Source organism: Pieris napi, chromosome 18, assembly GCF_905475465.1.
Source record: "Pieris napi chromosome 18, ilPieNapi1.2, whole genome shotgun sequence".
NCBI lineage: Eukaryota > Metazoa > Arthropoda > Insecta > Lepidoptera > Pieridae > Pieris > Pieris napi.
In genome coordinates, this window is record NC_062251.1 from 3,509,153 (window position 1) to 3,528,245 (window position 19,093).

The following is a 19,093-nucleotide window of genomic DNA, read 5'->3' on the forward strand; positions in this document are numbered from 1 at the left end:
TGTGAGTTCGTGAAGTGAGTTACAGAATCGCAGGGCTGGGAATGAAAATGTAAAATGACGGTAGAGAAATCCATGACGAAAAATGTCGCGTGTGGACGATGATGATTGATGATTTTATATTTCATTCGGAGAGAAAGATAGGGAATATTCTTACGTTTTTATTAACATTTCACTGCAGAACACTAATTCGTTTAAATAAAATTATTGATGAGATTTTAACTGGCTTTATGTAGTTTTCTAAGATACTTTTTGCTGTTTTACACAAAATATATGTTAAGACTGGAAATTTAAAATACAACTTTGGTTTAAATTTGTTTAGAATCGTTTTAAATAATCTGTAATACATTAGTTCGTAAGTAATAAATAATGTGAAGTATTTAGATTTTATTCGAATTTGTTTTATTTACTATAAAAAATCCTAAAAAATCATATAAATTCAGTTGAAAGATGTCCTTTCGAATTGACCACAGGCAACACTGATTTCGACTTTTTGAATATATGAGTCAGGATATAGGTAATAATTGTAATTGAAATAAAAATATCTAAATATATTAAGCTTTATTCCAACCAATATAACATTTCCATTACAATCTATAACTATGTATAAAATACTAGACCTTATGAGGAAAACGATAAAATAAAAACAAAATAAAATTGGTCTCATGATTTAATACTTGATCAAAACAACAAAATTGAAAATTATATTTACAAGAAAAAAATGATTTGTGTAGATATTTCGCTTACATCTAATTCACACAAATGTTAACGGCAGCCATTTTGAATCACCAAATGTTATTCAAAATGGCGCCTCAGACTATAAATTAACAATTAATAAATATTTTTATTAGAAATATTGGTAATATTATTGTGAAGGTCACTTAATAACAATTCTTAAATCTTACATTTTAGACGAATTGGAATGAAAATTGGCACTAGCATGGAGGGAACACATTTCATCGACAATTTAAAAAAATCGAATTTTAATCTATGCACGAAAGCTCGGAATCATCGTTGTCGAATCGGGTAAGGCCATTAAGCATTCTAATACTTCTAAGTGCGTATATCAATTCATTTAGCATTTATATCTACATCCTATCACAAATATATAGAATACATATTGAAGTTAGGCACGTCCTGGTTTTAATAGTAACTTTATCATCTGGCAACACCAGACACCAAAACAGTGAAATGTCAAACGTCAATTTTTTAAGTATTCAATCTAGCTTCGACTGTTTTGGGTATTTCCACAAAATGCTGTACCTACGCTATTACATTTGAGCTAACTTTGCGTGACTTTAACGCCATTACATTAAAAAACCTGTATTAGAGGCTAAAATAACATCATTTTAAACATGAATTAAACTTTTTCAACTTTTATTTCGAAATAGGGTATTTTTCTTAGGTTCAAATATTATTAAATGCATAAAAATATATTTTTTAAATGGTTTTCATTATGTAATGGCGTAGAAACTTAATTACTCAACTGTGTTGATGGTGATGGTTTTACCTTTGGGATCATCAAAACGGTCCATCGTTCTGATGTCCAGCATCATCATGATACCGTAAAAGGTAATGGCCAGCATCACAAAGGTGACAAAGAGACCAGACCAGATTGGTACTGAGAAGAATCCTACACAGTTGAAGGAGTCACCGAATTGGGGTGTGTCGCTGGAGTTGGTCTCCTTGAAGAATGGTTGAACCTGAAATAATTGATTAAATCTTAAAATTGCTAAGGATAAGATATAGGTGGAAGTCTCGATACCAAAATTTAGCATGAACTTTACAATAGCTTCGTATCAATTCAATGTTTGTACTTCCATTTAGTTAGCCCATAGACAACTTCTCAAGTTTTGCTTATAAATTTATAGTAACTTATCAATTTACATATTGTTCATGTAAAAGGTACATTATCAGGAACAGCAAAATGTTACATAATTTTAATGGGATTAAACCTGCAGATACAAGCTGCAGAGATAGATTATTAATATTATTCACCTTCAAATCTCTGAAGATAACAGTAGTCTGCTCAGTGTCGTTAAGTTTTGAGAAGCTGGCAGTCTGGCCACAACGGTATGAGAACCCAAGGATGGCATACACATCAGAATTGGTTGTCAATTCCTCACCATTGTATGTAATGGAATCTGAAATTAATATTTCTCCATAAGTATATTTTTAATACCATATGACTATGCCTCATGGCTCAAGGGTCAGCAAAGCTTAGATTATAATAAGTCTTGATTTGCTATTAGTACATGGAATGGATTAAAAAAATTTGAGAGCACAATTATGATCAACCTGTGAAATATCAAAATAAACTTTTATAAGTACAGTCTAAAACGTTTCGTACAACATACTGGTTATATTGACCAAAATCAATGATCCCGGCTGAATTCTATTGTATTAGGTTAGTAACAACATCATCGGCTGTTACAACAACCGGTTTTTACGACCAACTATGAGTAGTCCCTTCGATGTTGTTATAACAGATTTTGACTGTACTGTGTGAAAATATAATGGTAAATCTTAGACGGTCTGAAGGTACGAAAGGTCATCAAAAAGCTCTTGCAAAGTGATAAACTATAATTGTATAGGACAAAAAGTATAACCATAGACTAGTGTTTATGATTTATATTCAAATTAAAAAACATGTTCTGTGTACTCTAGCTAAGCTATTCAAGATATTAAGCAGCTATTTTAGGAGAAAAATATAGAACTCAATTAATTTAAAAACTATGTTAAGTGGCACTTCAAATGATAGCTGACAAAGCTGAATTGAAACAAAAGTCAACGAGGTGAAATAATTCAACATAGTTTTTATCACATTTTATAACTATTACTCGCATTTGTCAGATTTCATTTGCTATCATAGCTGAATCTTCACTTCAAGTCTCATTGATGTTATGCAAACTCACGCATCAAACAACCAATTATAATTTCTTTTATTATAACTTTTTTTAATAATGATGCTTAGGAAGCTTGTCCAATTTACAATCTGTCCAAACAATTATTTATAATTTATTTAAATGTACATATAAGAACATACATATGATTATGATGATCTTTTTCAATTTAAATCAGCTATATTCTCTTAGAGAACAGTTTAAGTTTCATCATAATCGGTTGATAATGTTCGTACAGGTATTTAAAGTTTATATTTTTAATTATTTTTATTGATCAATGCTGACAATTTTTTTTTTAATCAAGCATAATTTTATTAAAATAATATCTATCCACTTACCCAAGAACCAGTATCCTAATTTTGACTCAAAGTTTAAAATAAGGGATCCGTTGCTAAAGTTCAAAGTAGCCTGCATGACAGTTTCATTAAAGTTTGTAGTACCTCCAGAAAGCCCAGTGAGATTGAATTCTCCTGCCTTGCTAGTGATGATAATATCTCTAGCATAGAATCTAAGTCCGTTCAAAGCTGTGCTGTAGAATACACCTGGTGTGGCACGGCGAGTACGTAAATGGCTTTCTGGAATGGTCCATGAGGGGAACTCTCCAGTGTAAATAGCAGCTACTTTGTCGTATTGCTCTTGCAGCTTACTAACCATGGCCTCTATAAAATCGTTGTGGCGCAGAAGCATATCAGCTCTGGACTCACCCTCGCGAGCATCCCTTAAGTTGATAAATAGATATTTCACGTTTTCCTTCTCAATCTCGGCAGATAGCCCATTTTCTGTCAAGGTCACATGGTCAGCGTTTGAATCAGAGTATTTGTGGAACACTTCCAATACATTTTCTACAGCTGGTAAGTATAAGGCCTCAGCAATATTTGATTTCAAATATGGGAATGAGGTTTTTCCTTCGGAATTCTTACGTGAAAAGTCCTCGACGGATAGCGATTCATCGATGAACACAACGGTGAATTGGTCATCCTTAAGCTCATTATTCAGTATGTCCTCGAATTCTGATTGAGATACCTCTCCGAGAGGGTTAGATTTCATTGAAGGGCCAGCTAAATCACCCCATAGCAAAACAGGTACACTCACCGAAGCCAAGCTAGACGGAATACATAATAATGCAAACGATAACACTAAACGGCTAAACGCCATTTTTAATGATTAAATAACTTGATATACGGACTAAAAGTAATGTTTTAGCCCAAAATTGTCATAAATAGACGAAAAATGGGCGATGACGAGTGACCATCGGTCATGTGAAAAGTGATCATATGATTGATTTGACGCTTGTCTATGTCTCGGTGTTACTAGTATAAATATATTATTCGATTTTTCAACCGCAAAGTTGCGCAACAAATCGCTGATCAATATATTATCTATGATTAACTTTAATATAAAAGAGATCCCATATTCTTAAAAAGAAAATTCCTTGTCAAATTTGCCAATGACGGTTATGTGTCCGAGAAAAAAAATTATATAAAACTTCACTATTATAAAATGAAGACAATGAGGTTGCTAACTTTATTTCTAATAAGCGTTATCAAAGTAAATGCTAATACACTTCCTGTATTTTTATTAGATTACGAGTCTGTTCTTCCTCATGTAGTAGTAGAGCCAAATCCGTTTAATAAAGTTGATACTTCAAGTTTCTTCGATATAATTCATGAAGCTATAAGAAATTCAAAGGTAGTTATAATGTTTGTAGAAGAAAAATTCAGTACCGAAGATATAAGCATCAAAGATGAATATGGATCTCCATTTCAATATTTAAAACAAGGTCTCACTGATAAGAAAGTTATGTACCTCCCAAAAGTAATTGAGCCTTACAAATTACTCAAGCAAGTCTTTCAACATCAGAAAAACAATGTATACTATGTATCTAGCACTAGTAATAAAATACAAATACGTAATGGACGTCAAAAACACTTCTATATTTATTTCAAAGACTCAGCTAATGACACTCGTGTTAACACGTTGAGGCGCCATGATATGGTTATGCAGGAAATATATTTTGTCATACGACGAATAGCATCGGGGCCCGTTGTAGGATTTTATACGGGAAAGGTGAATCCAGTAGTAATACGGAAAATCAATTTTCTACCTCCAAGAGTAGCAGAAAGAAAGCAGATTCCTGGCGTAACAGTTACTAGCACTGGAGCTCTTTTTCGCCTTTTTGGTAATTTTTTTTATATAATTAGTAATTTAATTAGTTCCATCTAATAATACTAAAGAGGATGTATATAAAGCATTTTCATAATATATACAGGAGTATATTCCACTGTTGGTACTCGTCGATCCACGTTTAGCCAAAGTCCACTGGTTACTGAAGAGAGATGGGCGCGACGTCAACTTAATATTCGAATGGCGTACACCGATTTTGAACTGGAGTTTACATTTTCATCTAAACCTGAAGGATGGGTAGCAGGTAATCGTCAATTCTACATTATATTTTCAAAACTACAGTAAAATATCTTACTCTAATAATTATATTAATGGTCTATCGGTTGGTCTATAGCTAATGTTGGTCAATCGGTTTGGTTGTTATTAACACGTAGAAAACTGTTATTACAGGCTAATTGACAAGACTTTAAAAACCAGCCACCATAAAAGATTATTTGTTAGTGGCTCTAGAATCTACATAAATAATTATTATTAATTTAGTTAAGCTTTAAAAACTTAATTTAAAAATTATTTTAATAAACACTTCTCTAGCTTAGGTGTCTCACCAGTCCACGTGACGTACTATGCTATAACTCATAAACAAACGTCAAGTTTTACGTGTTAATCATTATACATAGATAAATGTATTCCAACGAATGGAAAAATACAAAGCCCTGGTCACGACGCAATTGCGATTTAATATTATATATATTAGTGAGAACATTTGATCAAAACTAACCTTTAACATGATATACTGACTTGATACATAATGTGAAAGTGCTCATGATAAATGTGTTATTAAGTAAGGTTAAACTCTTACTTAACAGTTTTTATATTTCCAGCTTATAATTGGGATAATTTTTGGAAAATACTCCCAACCATTATTGCGCTAATTAGACAAAGTATATATATAATGTTTACTTCTATGAAAAACAGTCTCCGACAAAATTAAATCGCAATACGGGATTAGGAATATACAGGCAAAGTCATATTATTTATTGCTACATCATCGTCTATTTCAATTGGGACACGTGATTAACGTATGAAAGTTCTATATTGTTAATTATGGATTTTTAGATGAAAAAATGTGTAAAAAATTAAACAAGTGACTCCATCACGCTCTTTAAATCTATATATATATAAATGAAACCCGTTTTCTGTCACGACATAACATGAAAACGGCTTGACCGATTTGGCCAATTCTTTATTTATAATATTCTTTGAAGTACGAGGATGGTTCTTACGGAGAGAATTTTTTTAAAAATTGAGTGAAAAAGTCTAAAAACAAGACTTTTATATAATATTCCCATACAAAATATTCGTAATAATACTTAAAAGTCAATTTGAACTTTAATACCATATCATAAAGTTCAAATGTTAGTGGAGGGGTTCCGGGAAGGTAAATTTTTATTTTTTGACATAATGTATTTGATGTCTTATCAACTTTCTTTTTTTTATCATACTAGCTAGACCGGTGTCCCGAATAGCAGAATAAGTATTTAAAAAAAATAAAGAATCGACTGTTAGGCGGTACGATGTTCGCCAGGCCAGCTAGTCTGTTATATACATGTTACTGTCAATAACACTTTTTTTATAAAAAGTGCTATAAGTGATTATTTTAAATATTCATAAGCATATTTTTATGCATTTTCTGTAACGATATTTGTCTATAAAGCTGCAAATGACATGTCAATGAAATTTCTTAGTACTGAATATCACTTTAATATTTCAGTGGAAATGGCTTTATTATCATTTAATATTTACCCACGTATTTTACCTTTTAGAAAATGTAGCTCTTTTGGAATGGGGTGAAGAAGTTGGTCACACAAAGCTGGGGGTGGCTGTCCCGTGGGACCACTCTTACGTTTGTGGAGAGCCACTGACTATAGTTAATACTAGAGATGGAAGTGCTGTTATTATATCGCAATATCAGGTAAATTGTTTTGTAACAATATTTGTATTTTTTAATTACATATCAATTGTAATTATAATGCCTTTTTTTTCAGTTACAATCATTTAATTCTGATGTTTACTTACGCAACAGTTCGGGAGGCAACAATACACACTGTTTTGGACCAGCTATTCATTGTGGGCCATATTTTAACTCGCGAATATTGGCGGGATTGATGGTTTCATTTTTATGTCTTGGGATTTTGACTTATGGTATCCTTATTTTATATAACTGTAATTCCAATGACAGATATGATGATGCTCAAGGTAAACCACTTGTGATTGCAGCTGATATGCATTAGATTTTTCTTTTACTAACAATAGAAAAGTAATAATTTCGTGTAAGAATGACACATTGTGTTAATTATAAGTAATTTATGTTATAAAGTTAATAAATAGTAAAAATTTCGTGTTACATAATATTTATTTTTAAATTGTACCCGAAAAAGTTGCCCCACATTGTCGCTAAGTTGTTAGTTGTAAAAAATTGCCAGTCTTAAGATTTAATGCATCATATTAGCCCAGGCTGGTAACACTTTTATAACTATTATCTTATCTGTGTTACCTGAACCAAAGACACACAAGTTACTTGTCCTTGGCTAAAATAACGTTAAGCTAGCTAACGCATTTAGGTAAAGCGGCAATTATAAATTTATGCACATAGTATTTTTTTTTCATAAATAAGCACAATTGCAACAAAATTACAGTTTTGTTGAAAGATGGAAGAAATTGAGATATTGTCTTTAATACATTTTAGGGCACTTTCATAATGCTGAAATGGTAGCTATGATTTAAAAACATTTTTTTCTATGACTGTCTTTCCTAATATTATTATATTATTTTTGAAATGAAACATAAACTATAAGGATATTCTACTTAGCATTCTGAGTCTGCCGTACGCGAGTTAAAAATGAGCGCCTATGGTTCATACGGAAACGGGAACTAGAGGCCAGTTGCTTTTAAGGTATCTTAATTTGAACTCAGAATACACACTTTTAAAAGTCACTATAAATGTTTGTTTCATCATAATAGCATTATGTTTATTATAAAAATTATAACCTATATAATCAGGATATACTTAATTAGTTGCTGTTGTTTTTAACTGGTGACAAGATGGGGCTAGACAGAAGAATTAAGTATGTGAATAGGTATTACCGTTATTTTTTACTACTTATTTTCATATTCTAATTTAATTGACATCAAAGTTAAGGTACTGGTTGAATAAAGATTGTGCCCTTAGTGATATACCAATCAATCACCTTTTTACTAAAAACAATTACGGTTTTTATATGCGACTGGGGGCTAGCAGAATTATGTCCATGAATACCAACAACAGCAGCAAAATTGCCAGCGTTACTGACCTTTGAGGCCTCTATGTAGTAAGTTCGGATATAACTGGTGAACAGCAGCTAGATTCAGTGTTTTGAGTTTGAGATATATTTTAACATAGAAGCTATGGGGAAAATAAAATACATATACATGTATGTAAGATTGTTTTTGATAGGGCCCCTTTTTTCTGGCCGAGCTGATCTTGCTGCATTTACCTGTTTCAGTCTGTAAAAAGGTTTATAAACAACTTGAGTAGCTAGTTTTATTACACCGATTTAAAATATTACTTTGAATTCTAGTCAATTGTTGTATTATCGTTATGTAAAGACATGGACAAAGAACATGTTGGTGATAATACTTTACTGTACTTGAATTCTACAACTTTGAGAGTATGAAATAAAAAACGAATAATTTCATAATAATATATTGCACTAATCTAATAGTCGGACATACAACCACGCAGACCCACATTGCTTTTACAACAATAACAAGTAAATTATGATGCCGCTTAACTCCTAAGCCAAATATCAACCAAATTGTCTATGCATTCTATAATCTATAGTAAAATTTCACATTGTAATACTTGTGATTTTAATGACATTTAATGTATCAGTTTTTTTTTAATTCTATAAAGCCAGTCTCAAGAGAACATTTGACCGTTTCAGACGCGTTTTTGTGTGAATCTATATAAAATTGATATTCAAACTTATACTTAAATACACCCAAAATTAAAGAATACCAGTCCTTTAAATATATTAATAGCTAGCAATTCTTGGTTTCCCGCAGATGCGCAGGAGTGTTTTTTATTGTTATTTCAGTACAAAAATGATTTAGTGAAGTTGATTATACCTTATATTTTTTATAAATTACAAGCAATCAACAATAAAATTTATCTGGCTATGGCAACACTTGTTTTGTGTAAATCAATTTCTACATTAATTTATTATATATTAATTTGTGAATGAAAACAAAAAATTCAATTTCTACATTAAATTTATGAATGAAAACAAAAATTAAAAAAAAAACATTTATTTGAACGTTGTAAGTTGTAACTACAAGTGGTCCTAAAGCTAAGACGATCACTACTCAAACTACTGTTGAGACAAAATTTTACTAATATTTGGGCAATAGTAGACATTTTATTAAAAAAACAATGTGTGTACTTATGTACACGCGTTAGAAGTTATACTTCTTTGGCGTAATAATTTTCTTCGAGCACTTTAGAGGGACGTTTCCCTCGAATTGCATTTTTCTTGTCCATTTTAATGGTCACTTCCAATCGAAACGATATATTATGTACTAATCATGATATTTTACAATAAACACTCTGTTTTTCGCATTGGAACGGGTTTTCTTGTATAGAAATCATTATTTTGGTTTAAATAAACACGACTCTGAAAAATACTACGCCATGACAGACAATGCAAATTGTCGATAAAACAGAGCAAGCGCCAACTAGCGGCCCAGACTGTTTTACCAACATTTGAACAAATATTCAGGGTGTGGGTTTTTTGTGACAATTTAGTTATAAACCCTTAATTCATAAAAACAATCACTTCTTAATGTACTTTTCCATCTCTGTCTGGTAAATTGTATTAACATTGTGCTAGAAGGAGACAGTCGAGTAGTAGAACTTCTATAATTTATTGACATAAAGGAAATTTCATTATTTTTTAAAGTAAATACGACCATTGCCCAAAGTTATTAATAAAAATAACTAAAATAATATTATACCAAAATTGAATAACGGAAAGTTTTTGGCATCACTAATATATACAACTAATGTACGTTGGATAAGCTCACCGCACACAAGCTTATTATATATTATATTTTTGCAAACCATAAATGCGAAAGTATTGTAGAGATAACAACAATAAAAAAATGTTGCCAGAACACTTGAATGAATATATATCAAGTTAGTAATAAATATTGCAGATTTTACCTGTAACGAAAATACGTATAAAAAACTAACTAAAAATGAAACATCAGTTCTTGAAATATTCCCTTTAGCTTGCAAGTACCAAAAATAACAAAGCACAATACATATACACTTTTTGCAAAAAAACTTATCACTCTAGCCTGTGTGCGGTGTGCCTTAGTGTAAGTGGTGCGTTTTTAATTCTTCTTCTCTTCTTTCTTATCGTCTGTCTGCTCAGTCTGTTGGGTGGATTGTTGGGAGGCTTGCTGGCTGTCTCTCTCTGCCGCCATCTGTAGCAGGAAACATAAAAATTTCTGTAATGTCTTTTTTACACTGGCCGAGGGGTTAAGGAAAACATAATATATTTTCCTATACAAACTCTTGTCTATATTGTATTTTATATAAACTCTTTTGTAATGTTGTCTTTGCCGTCTGATCGACGATGTTTAATTTATGTCACTTGACAATATATGTATATATATTTTAATTTTTTCAGTATATTATTTTACTTTATAAAACCTAGAATATAGACTTTAAATGTTGTTTCTTTTGTATTCACAGAGAAACGCAGTTGCGCCTTATTTATTCCCAGTACTCGTATATGCGATTGATACTATTATATATATAATGTAATATACATAGATACTAATTAACATAGCGTCTTTTAATAGAGGCTAATCTTTAAACATAGTCTATATATCGCTTGTTATCGTTCAAGTATTACGTAAGCAGATTTACTCCAATTTATCCCCCCCCCCCTCCTCTAATCATCCAAAGTAAGAAAAGCTCTCAAAAATAACAGTACATAAATGTATTAATTTTCTGTAGGAATCCTCGAAAATGCATTTCGTTTGCATTTGATTTTTACAATGTGTGGGTAATATGTGTAAAAAAGTAAATAAGAGAGCATTCATGTATTACGTAACGAATTTGGGGGGGGGGGGCCTTTTATACAACAGAAAAACGTTACGGCACGTTACATGAGGGGGGGGGGTGAACGCTCCCTAATTACTGTTGACCAAATAAATCAAAATGGGGGGGCTCCCCCCAATAGTGCATACGTAATACTTGCACGTATTACAATTTTGTATATAAAAGTTTGTTTATTAGTTTGTTAGTTATATTATTTCTAAACATTAACAAATGATTGTAATGGCCAAAATCCGATGAAATGAAAATGTAGGAAGAATAAATCGTCCCCAAACGCATTCGCAAGTGAGGATGATAACTTTCCTCCATCAATCTCGCACATTTGCTTGACCAATACATTTAATGAAATGCGTTGGCTCAAAAATGTGCAAAGTATAAACACTCATGTGTGCAATTCACACATGGTAGAAGTGAAACCTTCAAAAACAAAATTTTTATAAGCGATAATATGTAAATTAGACTTTTTTCTAGGATTAAACTTTTCTTTAAAAAAAACGACGGGTTTCACTCCGGGAGTGCCGGCAGAAGTGAAAACTTGGATATTAACGTTGTGCATTTTTGATATTGGAATGGTTAGTGAATAGTTTTGCACGAATTGCTTTAATTAACAGTATCAAAGTACTCATTTATGTGTATACAATATTTATTTATTGCGCTATCGTACACAAACATGACAATTTATATTACATTAAATACGTAATCTACTCTCGATCCGTCTTACGAATTTTCGATCAGGTCACGTGACCTGACGCGAGTTCAAAATTTTTTACCTATTCCAAAAAAAGTGTACAACGAAAGAAGTTTTCACTTCAAAAAATATATTTCAATGTTAAATTTATGTGTCTGTCTCTTTTTACGTTGCATCCGGTTTGAAATCACAACGATTCTAAAGGAGTTTCACTTCAAAAACACTCATTAGATGTTTTTTTTTATGATTGGACAATTCACACCAATTGACCTAGTCCCATGCTAAGCTGGTGTAGCTTGTGTTATAGGTACTAGGCAACGGATATACATACATATTATAGATAGATAGACATATAAATACATATTTAAACACCCAAGACACCAAATGCTCATCACATCGATGTTTGTCTCAGCCGGGGATCGAACCCGGGACCCATGGATTCGCAGTCAGGGGTACTAACCACTAGACCAATGAGCCGATATAGACTCTGTCGTACATCAAATCCAATATGTTTTTGACATACATACATTGAATATCACTTCGACGCGACGAAATTTAAATAACATTTCTTTAACAAATTTAATAAAATTCATACATAATTCGACGTTTCGATGTTTTTAGTTTTCATTGAATTATAATTAAATTGTACGTGAAAAAGCACTTAATTCTCGCTCTTCAAAATATAATCCATGTCATAATAAAACTAACCTTCTTGTAAGCCTGCTCGAAGAGCTTCAAGCTGGCCTGCTGCAGCGTGTTGGTGGCGGTACGAATGGCTTCGGGCTCCGCGCTGTCCTTCTGCGCGAGCAATTCACGGAGCTTGCCCATCTCCACGCGCAATTTCTCGCACTGAAACATTAAAATTAATTGACTCCTAAAAGTTTTAAATGGACCAAGAGTGCTACAACCCTTTTTTTTTATGGCTCTGGCACGATTTGTGCATTAGGGGCCATCCATAAAGTACGTCACACGTTAATGGGGAGGGAGGGTATCACCGAAGTGTGACATCGTGTGACAAGGGGCATGGGGAGGTCAATACTTTTGTGACGTCACATGTCAAAATTTTAAATACTAAAACCATTGATATACAAAAACCCAAGATGCACAGTCTCGAATAAAAGTAACGCTCGAAAGTGTCCCGAAACACTATTTCTGTCCCTTTCTATAACAGTATGTCTATAATAGTATATGTTACAAGCATATATTATTGCAAAATCAACCTTACGCGAATTGTTTAAAGTTGTTATTACAACGATCATTTTTAGATACATACATAAATTTAAAAAATGTGTGACGTCACATCAGGAGGGGGGGGGGGGGGTTTAATAAAAATGTGACAACCTGTGACAAGGACGGGGGGAGGGGTTCAAAAGTCCTAAAATTCGTGTGACGTACTTTATGGATGGCCCCTTAGCCAACGTCAAGTATAAGATTTTTATAATTCGTGCTTTTTGCCTTAGAAAATTCGACCATGTCCTCCATGTACGGTTTAGGCACTCGCCCGGTACCGCACAACTCTCCCAAAGGCCGAGAACAAATTTAAATTAAATTAAAACTTGCCCTCGAACCGGGAATCGAACCCGGTACCCCTCACCTAGCTGCCACTTAATAAGACCGCTAGGCTATGAGGCCCCTGCTGCTACAACCCTTGGCTTCTGATATTTTTTGACATGTCAGAGATTACAAACCTATTTGGCCGGGCACATTTTTCAATTTCAATACAAGTCTGAACATCTGAGTCTATACATTTTGTTTGTTACTTAATGTATACATTTTATTAAGTGCGGTCCTCCACATTAAAAGTGGTTTTACGGCGAGTGGTAATTACGTTCCTTTTCATCACAAACAGTAAAAAACGCACAAGTAAAGATAACATTTTATTTTTTTTAAATACTTTACTAAACCTGTAATTAGTAAAATAAAGGAATTAAAGTTAGTTCCATATATTGTTCGTGATATATGTTATTTTTGTCACTTTTTCGGTGAGCTCCACATAGTGGTGGTGCGCGGTGAAAATTAAGGGTTGTGTGTATTTTTGTATGCTGTATCATAAAAAAATAAAAACAAAAAAAGTTTTTTGGGGTGGACAGTGGACACCCGTTATCACTACGGGTTTGAAAGATAGATGTTGTCCGATTCTCAGACTTACTGAATATGCATTACAAAAATTCATAAGAATCTGTCAAACCGTTTCGGAGGGGGTATGGGAACAAAATTGCGACACGAGAATTTCATATAGAGATATTTAAAAAAAACAACATGTCAAATTGATTGTCTTTTGTTTTTAAGTCCTTAATATTGTTGAGGTTACATTACCTAACTTCTAAAAGAAGGAGGATATTAAAAACCTCTGATAGTCTTGCATTCATTTTTACCAATATCATAGAAATGACAACGGCTTAGATTGGATGCATAACATTGTAACTAGGGGCCTCATAGCCTAGCGGTCTTATTAAGTGGCAGCTAGGTGAGGGGTACTGGGTTCGATTCCCGGTTCGAGGGCAAGTTAAGTAATTTAATTTAAATTTGTTCTCGGCCTTTGGGAGGGCTGTGCGGTACCGGGCGAGTGCCTAAACCGTACATGGAGGACACGGTCGAATTTCTAAGGCAAGCACGAATTATAAAAAATCTTATACTTGACGCTGGCTAATGCACAAACCGTGCCAGAGCCATAAAAAAAAAAACATTGTAACTTAAAATCAAAAATTAACCTTTACCTCTACAATGGAGCATTTCTTTTCTGATATAAAATAATCTATTTTAAAAACACTGCTTTAACAATGAAAGATATATGATTGACTTCTATAAAAAAGTTGTTAAGCTTGATATTGACTTTAAAGTTAGCGACAGCAAATAGTTTTTGTATGTATGTTTGTAATGTTTTCACACAAAAACTACTGGACCGATTCATTATTGTTATTATTGGAACGATTTTTTTTATTATTTATTATGTAGAAAAATCCTGTATTCACTTAACAAAAATAATCGTCGCGACACCACACTGTTCAATGCGAAATAGAAAAACGAAAAGAAAATAACTGGCTTGCTTTCTATGAGAGAGAGATAGAGTGTGAAAGAGAGAGAAAGTGTGTGTGAGTGAGAGAGACAGACGGCTTACAACTATAGCAAAAAGTATCGTAACAACTTTTGGTCTTAATTTTTTCCGCCAGGGGGCTACCCTTTCGCAACGCGCGATAAAGAACTTTGTTGCAATATATATGTCACCGTAAAATTTTAAATATCGTTAGATTGTAATCTATCTCGCGAGATTGTGAACTGTCGAAAGATTACGATTAGATTACGATGGCATATCCAAGTTTACAATTGCCCATGTAAAGCAAACCCTATAGGCTTTTTGGGTTTCTAAATAATGTACAACATACCTCATCCTGCGGCAACTGGTCCTTGTATTCATCCATCTTGGTCTCCGTATCGTGTAGTACACCCTCAGCCTGGTTGGAGACTTCCACTCTTTCGCGCCTGGCTTTGTCAGCAGTGGCAAACTGTTCTGCCGCCTTCACCATGTTCTCGATCTCGTCCTTTGAAAGACCGCCCGATGATTGGATGACGACTGGAAATTTATTCCAAATTTTAGTATTTTTGAAGTTATACTTCTTTAGGCGCGTTTTAAAAAATTGATGAGAGTGAAATTTTACGATGCGCGCGCGCCGTGACACAAAATTAACAGAATGAAGTTGACCACGGAAGATGCTACGGCATTGGACATAATTTAAAAACAACTTTCGAATAATAATAGAATTTATGTTAACACTTTATGTAAGAGAATAATAATAAATATTTATTTATTTAATTTTTCAAATGTAAACTGAACTTTATTGACTATAATGACTCCTTTTCCAGTCTTTGATTATTTAATTGTAATTAATTATTTGCATGCAATCAAAAACTATTATTAATAATGCCAAAGAAGTATACCTTCTTACGCGCGTACATAAGTACACGCACCCTTTTTTTTTATTTTTGTTTCTATCGTGTTATTCTAAACATGGAATAGACTGCACATCTACACATAGAAATAACATTAGTTACTAACGAAATACATACACAAAATAATATGAATAGAAAAAAAAAGTAATAAGGTATATTTTGTGTGTAATGTGCGTGTTTTTGAAGTGAAACTTCTTTATCGGGGTTGGAAAAAAATTTTGTGTAACATTTTTTCGTTACACGTCACAATTTTCGGTTACGCGCCATGTTGCTTTTTGAAGTCAAACTTCTTTATCGGCGTTAGAATGAAAGTTCTTTATCGACGTATGGGAGAAATTTTGTAGCAAATCGTCACATTTTTATTTATTATTTATGATTTATTATTTATTACTTATTATTCGACACTTGATATTTTAATGACAATTAAATACATTAAATTCCTAACATATATTCCTTTTTCCGTCCCTCTAAGTCTCGGAAATCTAAACTTTTAGATTTGTATAAATATGAACAACACTTAAAGATTAGTTTGCCACAGAAGTTTCACTTCTGACATGTGTACTTTGTACACACAAATTTTTTTTAATAATAAATATCTCAAGCCGAAAGACTATAATCTATATATATAAAAGAAAGTCGTGTTTGTTACAACACTTATAACTCGAGAACGGCTGGACCGATTGCCATGGTTTTTGTTTTGTTGGATTTGTTTCCGTCCCGAATAGCAGAATAAGCAATAAAATATCGGATAAGTTATCGAATAACAATAAATAAATAAATTAATTTTACGATTGCAAAAACCATATGGTGCCATCTGTTGACAAAACTACGCATAATTTTACGTCGAATTCGTGTCAGATCAAGAAATTCCGATCTTGAGGTGAATAAGGAGATGCATAACCATGCTTTGATCCTGATCGAAAGATGTTGGATATCAGAAAGTGCTTAACATGCAGTATCGCCATATTGACGCTAGAGAGAAGATGCCTAATGTGTAAAACTGCCATTCTTCTTTCGCAATGACAAGCAATAAAACATTTCTGTATTTGCAAAAAAGTTGTATTAATGTAATACTTAACATTAATGAAATCCTAAAATAAGTTAAATTAAAGTAACAACGATATTATAAGGTTGTAGGGCGGAACGAAGTTAGCCAGGTCAGCTAGTGACGTATATAAAGACGTATGTACGTATAACGTAGTAACGTAATGTATGTATTACGTATGTAATAACCAGTGATTGCAACATGCGGTTTGCTCAGGAACTGCTCGAGCGGTCCGAGTATGGAAACTGCAGATCGCCGTGCGGCGACCGCATGTTGCGGTCAAGACAGACTGTCTATTTATATTTATTAATTTATATTTGCTGCAATTTATCCTCCCTCCCCCCTCTTCTTGTCAGAAATGTAAAGCAAAACTCTCGAAAATTGAAGGAATCCTCGAAAATGCATTTTGTTTTCAAGCATAGACAATGTATGGGTAATATGTGGTAAATAATTACTGTTGACGTAATCACCAAATAAGAAAATCAAAGACCCCCCTCACCCCTATAGTGCTTACGTAATACTTGAATAGCCCCACTGTAAACTTATGTTAATCTATCAAAAACAAAATCCTCTTTATAAAATAGGTATGTGTAAAGTATTGTTCAAAATTTGCCTATTTTTTAGTACAATGTTTTTTTTTATTCTAAATCTGTATCGCAGTATCTAGGAAGGCGTTAGACCAAAGAGTCTAGACCAGCTGGTGCTGCGAATTATTCTTGCATCGCTGCAAAACCATTTGCACATGAGTACAAGCAGTGATCGACGATGCATTACACTATACTGTGATTTTTTTATTCAGTAGAATTCTGACTTTTCATAAGTGTTGCTACTATAAAAGTTCTCCACCGAAAAGGCACAAATTTCACCAATTTAAGGGGAATAATATAAAATACTATGTATTTTTTATGTTTTACCTACAAAAAGGTAAATCTTAATATTGACCTCAGGTGTGTTTCTTAGAAATGTCGCCACCTCAAAATGTTAGTTTTGTAAGCTGATTATAAAAACAATTACACTTAAGTATGGTGTTGTTGTCTAAATATGAAAATATTTCTTCGAAATAGAGAATGGGTGTTGCGTTATAAAGAGTGAATTAATGTATGAGTTTTGTGTAGAGAATAAGTGTAGCGTTATAAAGAAATAATTAATGTATGAGTTTTGTGTAGAGAACGGGTAGTGCGTTATAAAGAGTGAATTAATGTATGAGTTTTGTGTAGAGAATAAGTGTAGCGTTATAAAGAAATAATTAATGTATGAGTTTTGTGTAGAGAACGGGTAGTGCGTTATAAAGAGTGCATTAATGTATGAGTTTTGTGTAGAGAATGAGCAGTGCGTTATAAAGAGTGAATTAATGTATGAGTTTTGTGTAGAGAATAAGTGTAGCGTTATAAAGAGTGAATTAATGTATGAGTTTTGTGTAGAGAACGGGTAGTGCGTTATAAAGAGTGAATTAATGTATGAGTTTTGTGTAGAGAATAAGTGTAGCGTTATAAAGAAATAATTAATGTATGAGTTTTGTGTAGAGAATGAGCAGTGCGTTATAAAGAGTGAATTAATGTATGAGTTTTGTGTAGAGAATAAGTGTAGCGTTATAAAGAGTGAATTAATGTATGAGTTTTGTGTAGAGAATAAGTGTAGCGTTATAAAGAAATAATTAATGTATGAGTTTTGTGTAGAGAACGGGTAGTGCGTTATAAAGAGTGCATTAATGTATGAGTTTTGTGTAGAGAATGAGCAGTGCGTTATAAAGAGTGAATTAATGTATGAGTTTTGTGTAGAGAATAAGTGTAGCGTTATAAAGAAATAATTAATGTATGAGTTTTGTGTAGAGAACGGGTAGTGCGTTATAAAGAGTGAATTAATGTATGAGTTTTGTGTAGAGAATAAGTGTAGCGTTATAAAGAAATAATTAATGTATGAGTTTTGTGTAGAGAACGGGTAGTGCGTTATAAAGAGTGCATTAATGTATGAGTTTTGTGTAGAGAATGAGCAGTGCGTTATAAAGAGTGAATTAATGTATGAGTTTTGTGTAGAGAATGAGCAGTGCGTTATAAAGAGTGAATTAAGGTATGAGTTTTGTGTAGAGAATGAGTGTAGCGTTATAAAGAAATAATTAATGTATGAGTTTTGTGTAGAGAACGGGTAGTGCGTTATAAAGAGTGCATTAATGTATGAGTTTTGTGTAGAGAATGAGCAGTGCGTTATAAAGAGTGAATTAATGT

At 32.8% G+C, this 19,093-nt stretch overlaps 3 protein-coding genes across 3 annotated transcripts in view; 1 reads left to right on the forward strand and 2 right to left on the reverse strand.

Moving 5' to 3' along the window:
• Window positions 1–541: 541 nt before the first annotated feature.
• On the reverse strand, window positions 542–4,183 carry LOC125058303 (V-type proton ATPase subunit S1). Its single transcript, XM_047662364.1, has 3 exons — window positions 3,239–4,183; window positions 1,996–2,141; window positions 542–1,700 (listed from the first exon to the last, which is right to left on the reverse strand). Exons 1-3 carry the CDS (start codon window positions 4,053–4,055, stop codon window positions 1,476–1,478), a joined length of 1,188 nt encoding a protein of 395 aa, XP_047518320.1. The 5' UTR covers window positions 4,056–4,183; the 3' UTR covers window positions 542–1,475.
• Window positions 4,184–4,352: 169 nt separating this feature from the next.
• On the forward strand, window positions 4,353–7,428 carry LOC125058300. The gene is made up of 4 exons (XM_047662359.1): window positions 4,353–5,079; window positions 5,170–5,328; window positions 6,848–6,996; window positions 7,070–7,428. The coding sequence occupies exons 1-4, from the start codon at window positions 4,401–4,403 to the stop codon at window positions 7,313–7,315; spliced, it is 1,233 nt and encodes a 410-aa protein (XP_047518315.1). The 5' UTR covers window positions 4,353–4,400; the 3' UTR covers window positions 7,316–7,428.
• A 2,903-nt stretch (window positions 7,429–10,331) lies between these two features.
• Window positions 10,332–19,093, reverse strand: part of LOC125058292 (heat shock 70 kDa protein cognate 5) — a 28,767-nt gene continuing 20,005 nt past the window's right edge. The window contains exons 12-14 of the mRNA XM_047662345.1: window positions 15,262–15,449; window positions 12,587–12,727; window positions 10,332–10,550 (exon numbers count right to left, since the gene is read on the reverse strand). Of these exons, the coding sequence (XP_047518301.1) occupies window positions 10,458–10,550; window positions 12,587–12,727; window positions 15,262–15,449 (422 nt within the window). The 3' untranslated portion in view covers window positions 10,332–10,457. The remainder of the gene's footprint in view (window positions 10,551–12,586; window positions 12,728–15,261; window positions 15,450–19,093) is intronic.

Coding starts and splice junctions, on each gene's coding strand:
- LOC125058303 (XM_047662364.1), bottom strand. CDS start 4,055: ATGGCGTTTAGCCGTTTAGTGTTATCGTTTGCATTATTATGTATTCCG. Junction 2,142..3,238: donor ATTAGGATACTGGTTCTTGG/GTAAGTGGATAG, acceptor TATTAATTTCAG/ATTCCATTACATACAATGGT. Junction 1,701..1,995: donor TTATCTTCAGAGATTTGAAG/GTGAATAATATT, acceptor CAATTATTTCAG/GTTCAACCATTCTTCAAGGA.
- LOC125058300 (XM_047662359.1), top strand. CDS start 4,401: ATGAAGACAATGAGGTTGCTAACTTTATTTCTAATAAGCGTTATCAAA. Junction 5,080..5,169: donor AGCTCTTTTTCGCCTTTTTG/GTAATTTTTTTT, acceptor TAATATATACAG/GAGTATATTCCACTGTTGGT. Junction 6,997..7,069: donor TTATTATATCGCAATATCAG/GTAAATTGTTTT, acceptor CTTTTTTTTCAG/TTACAATCATTTAATTCTGA.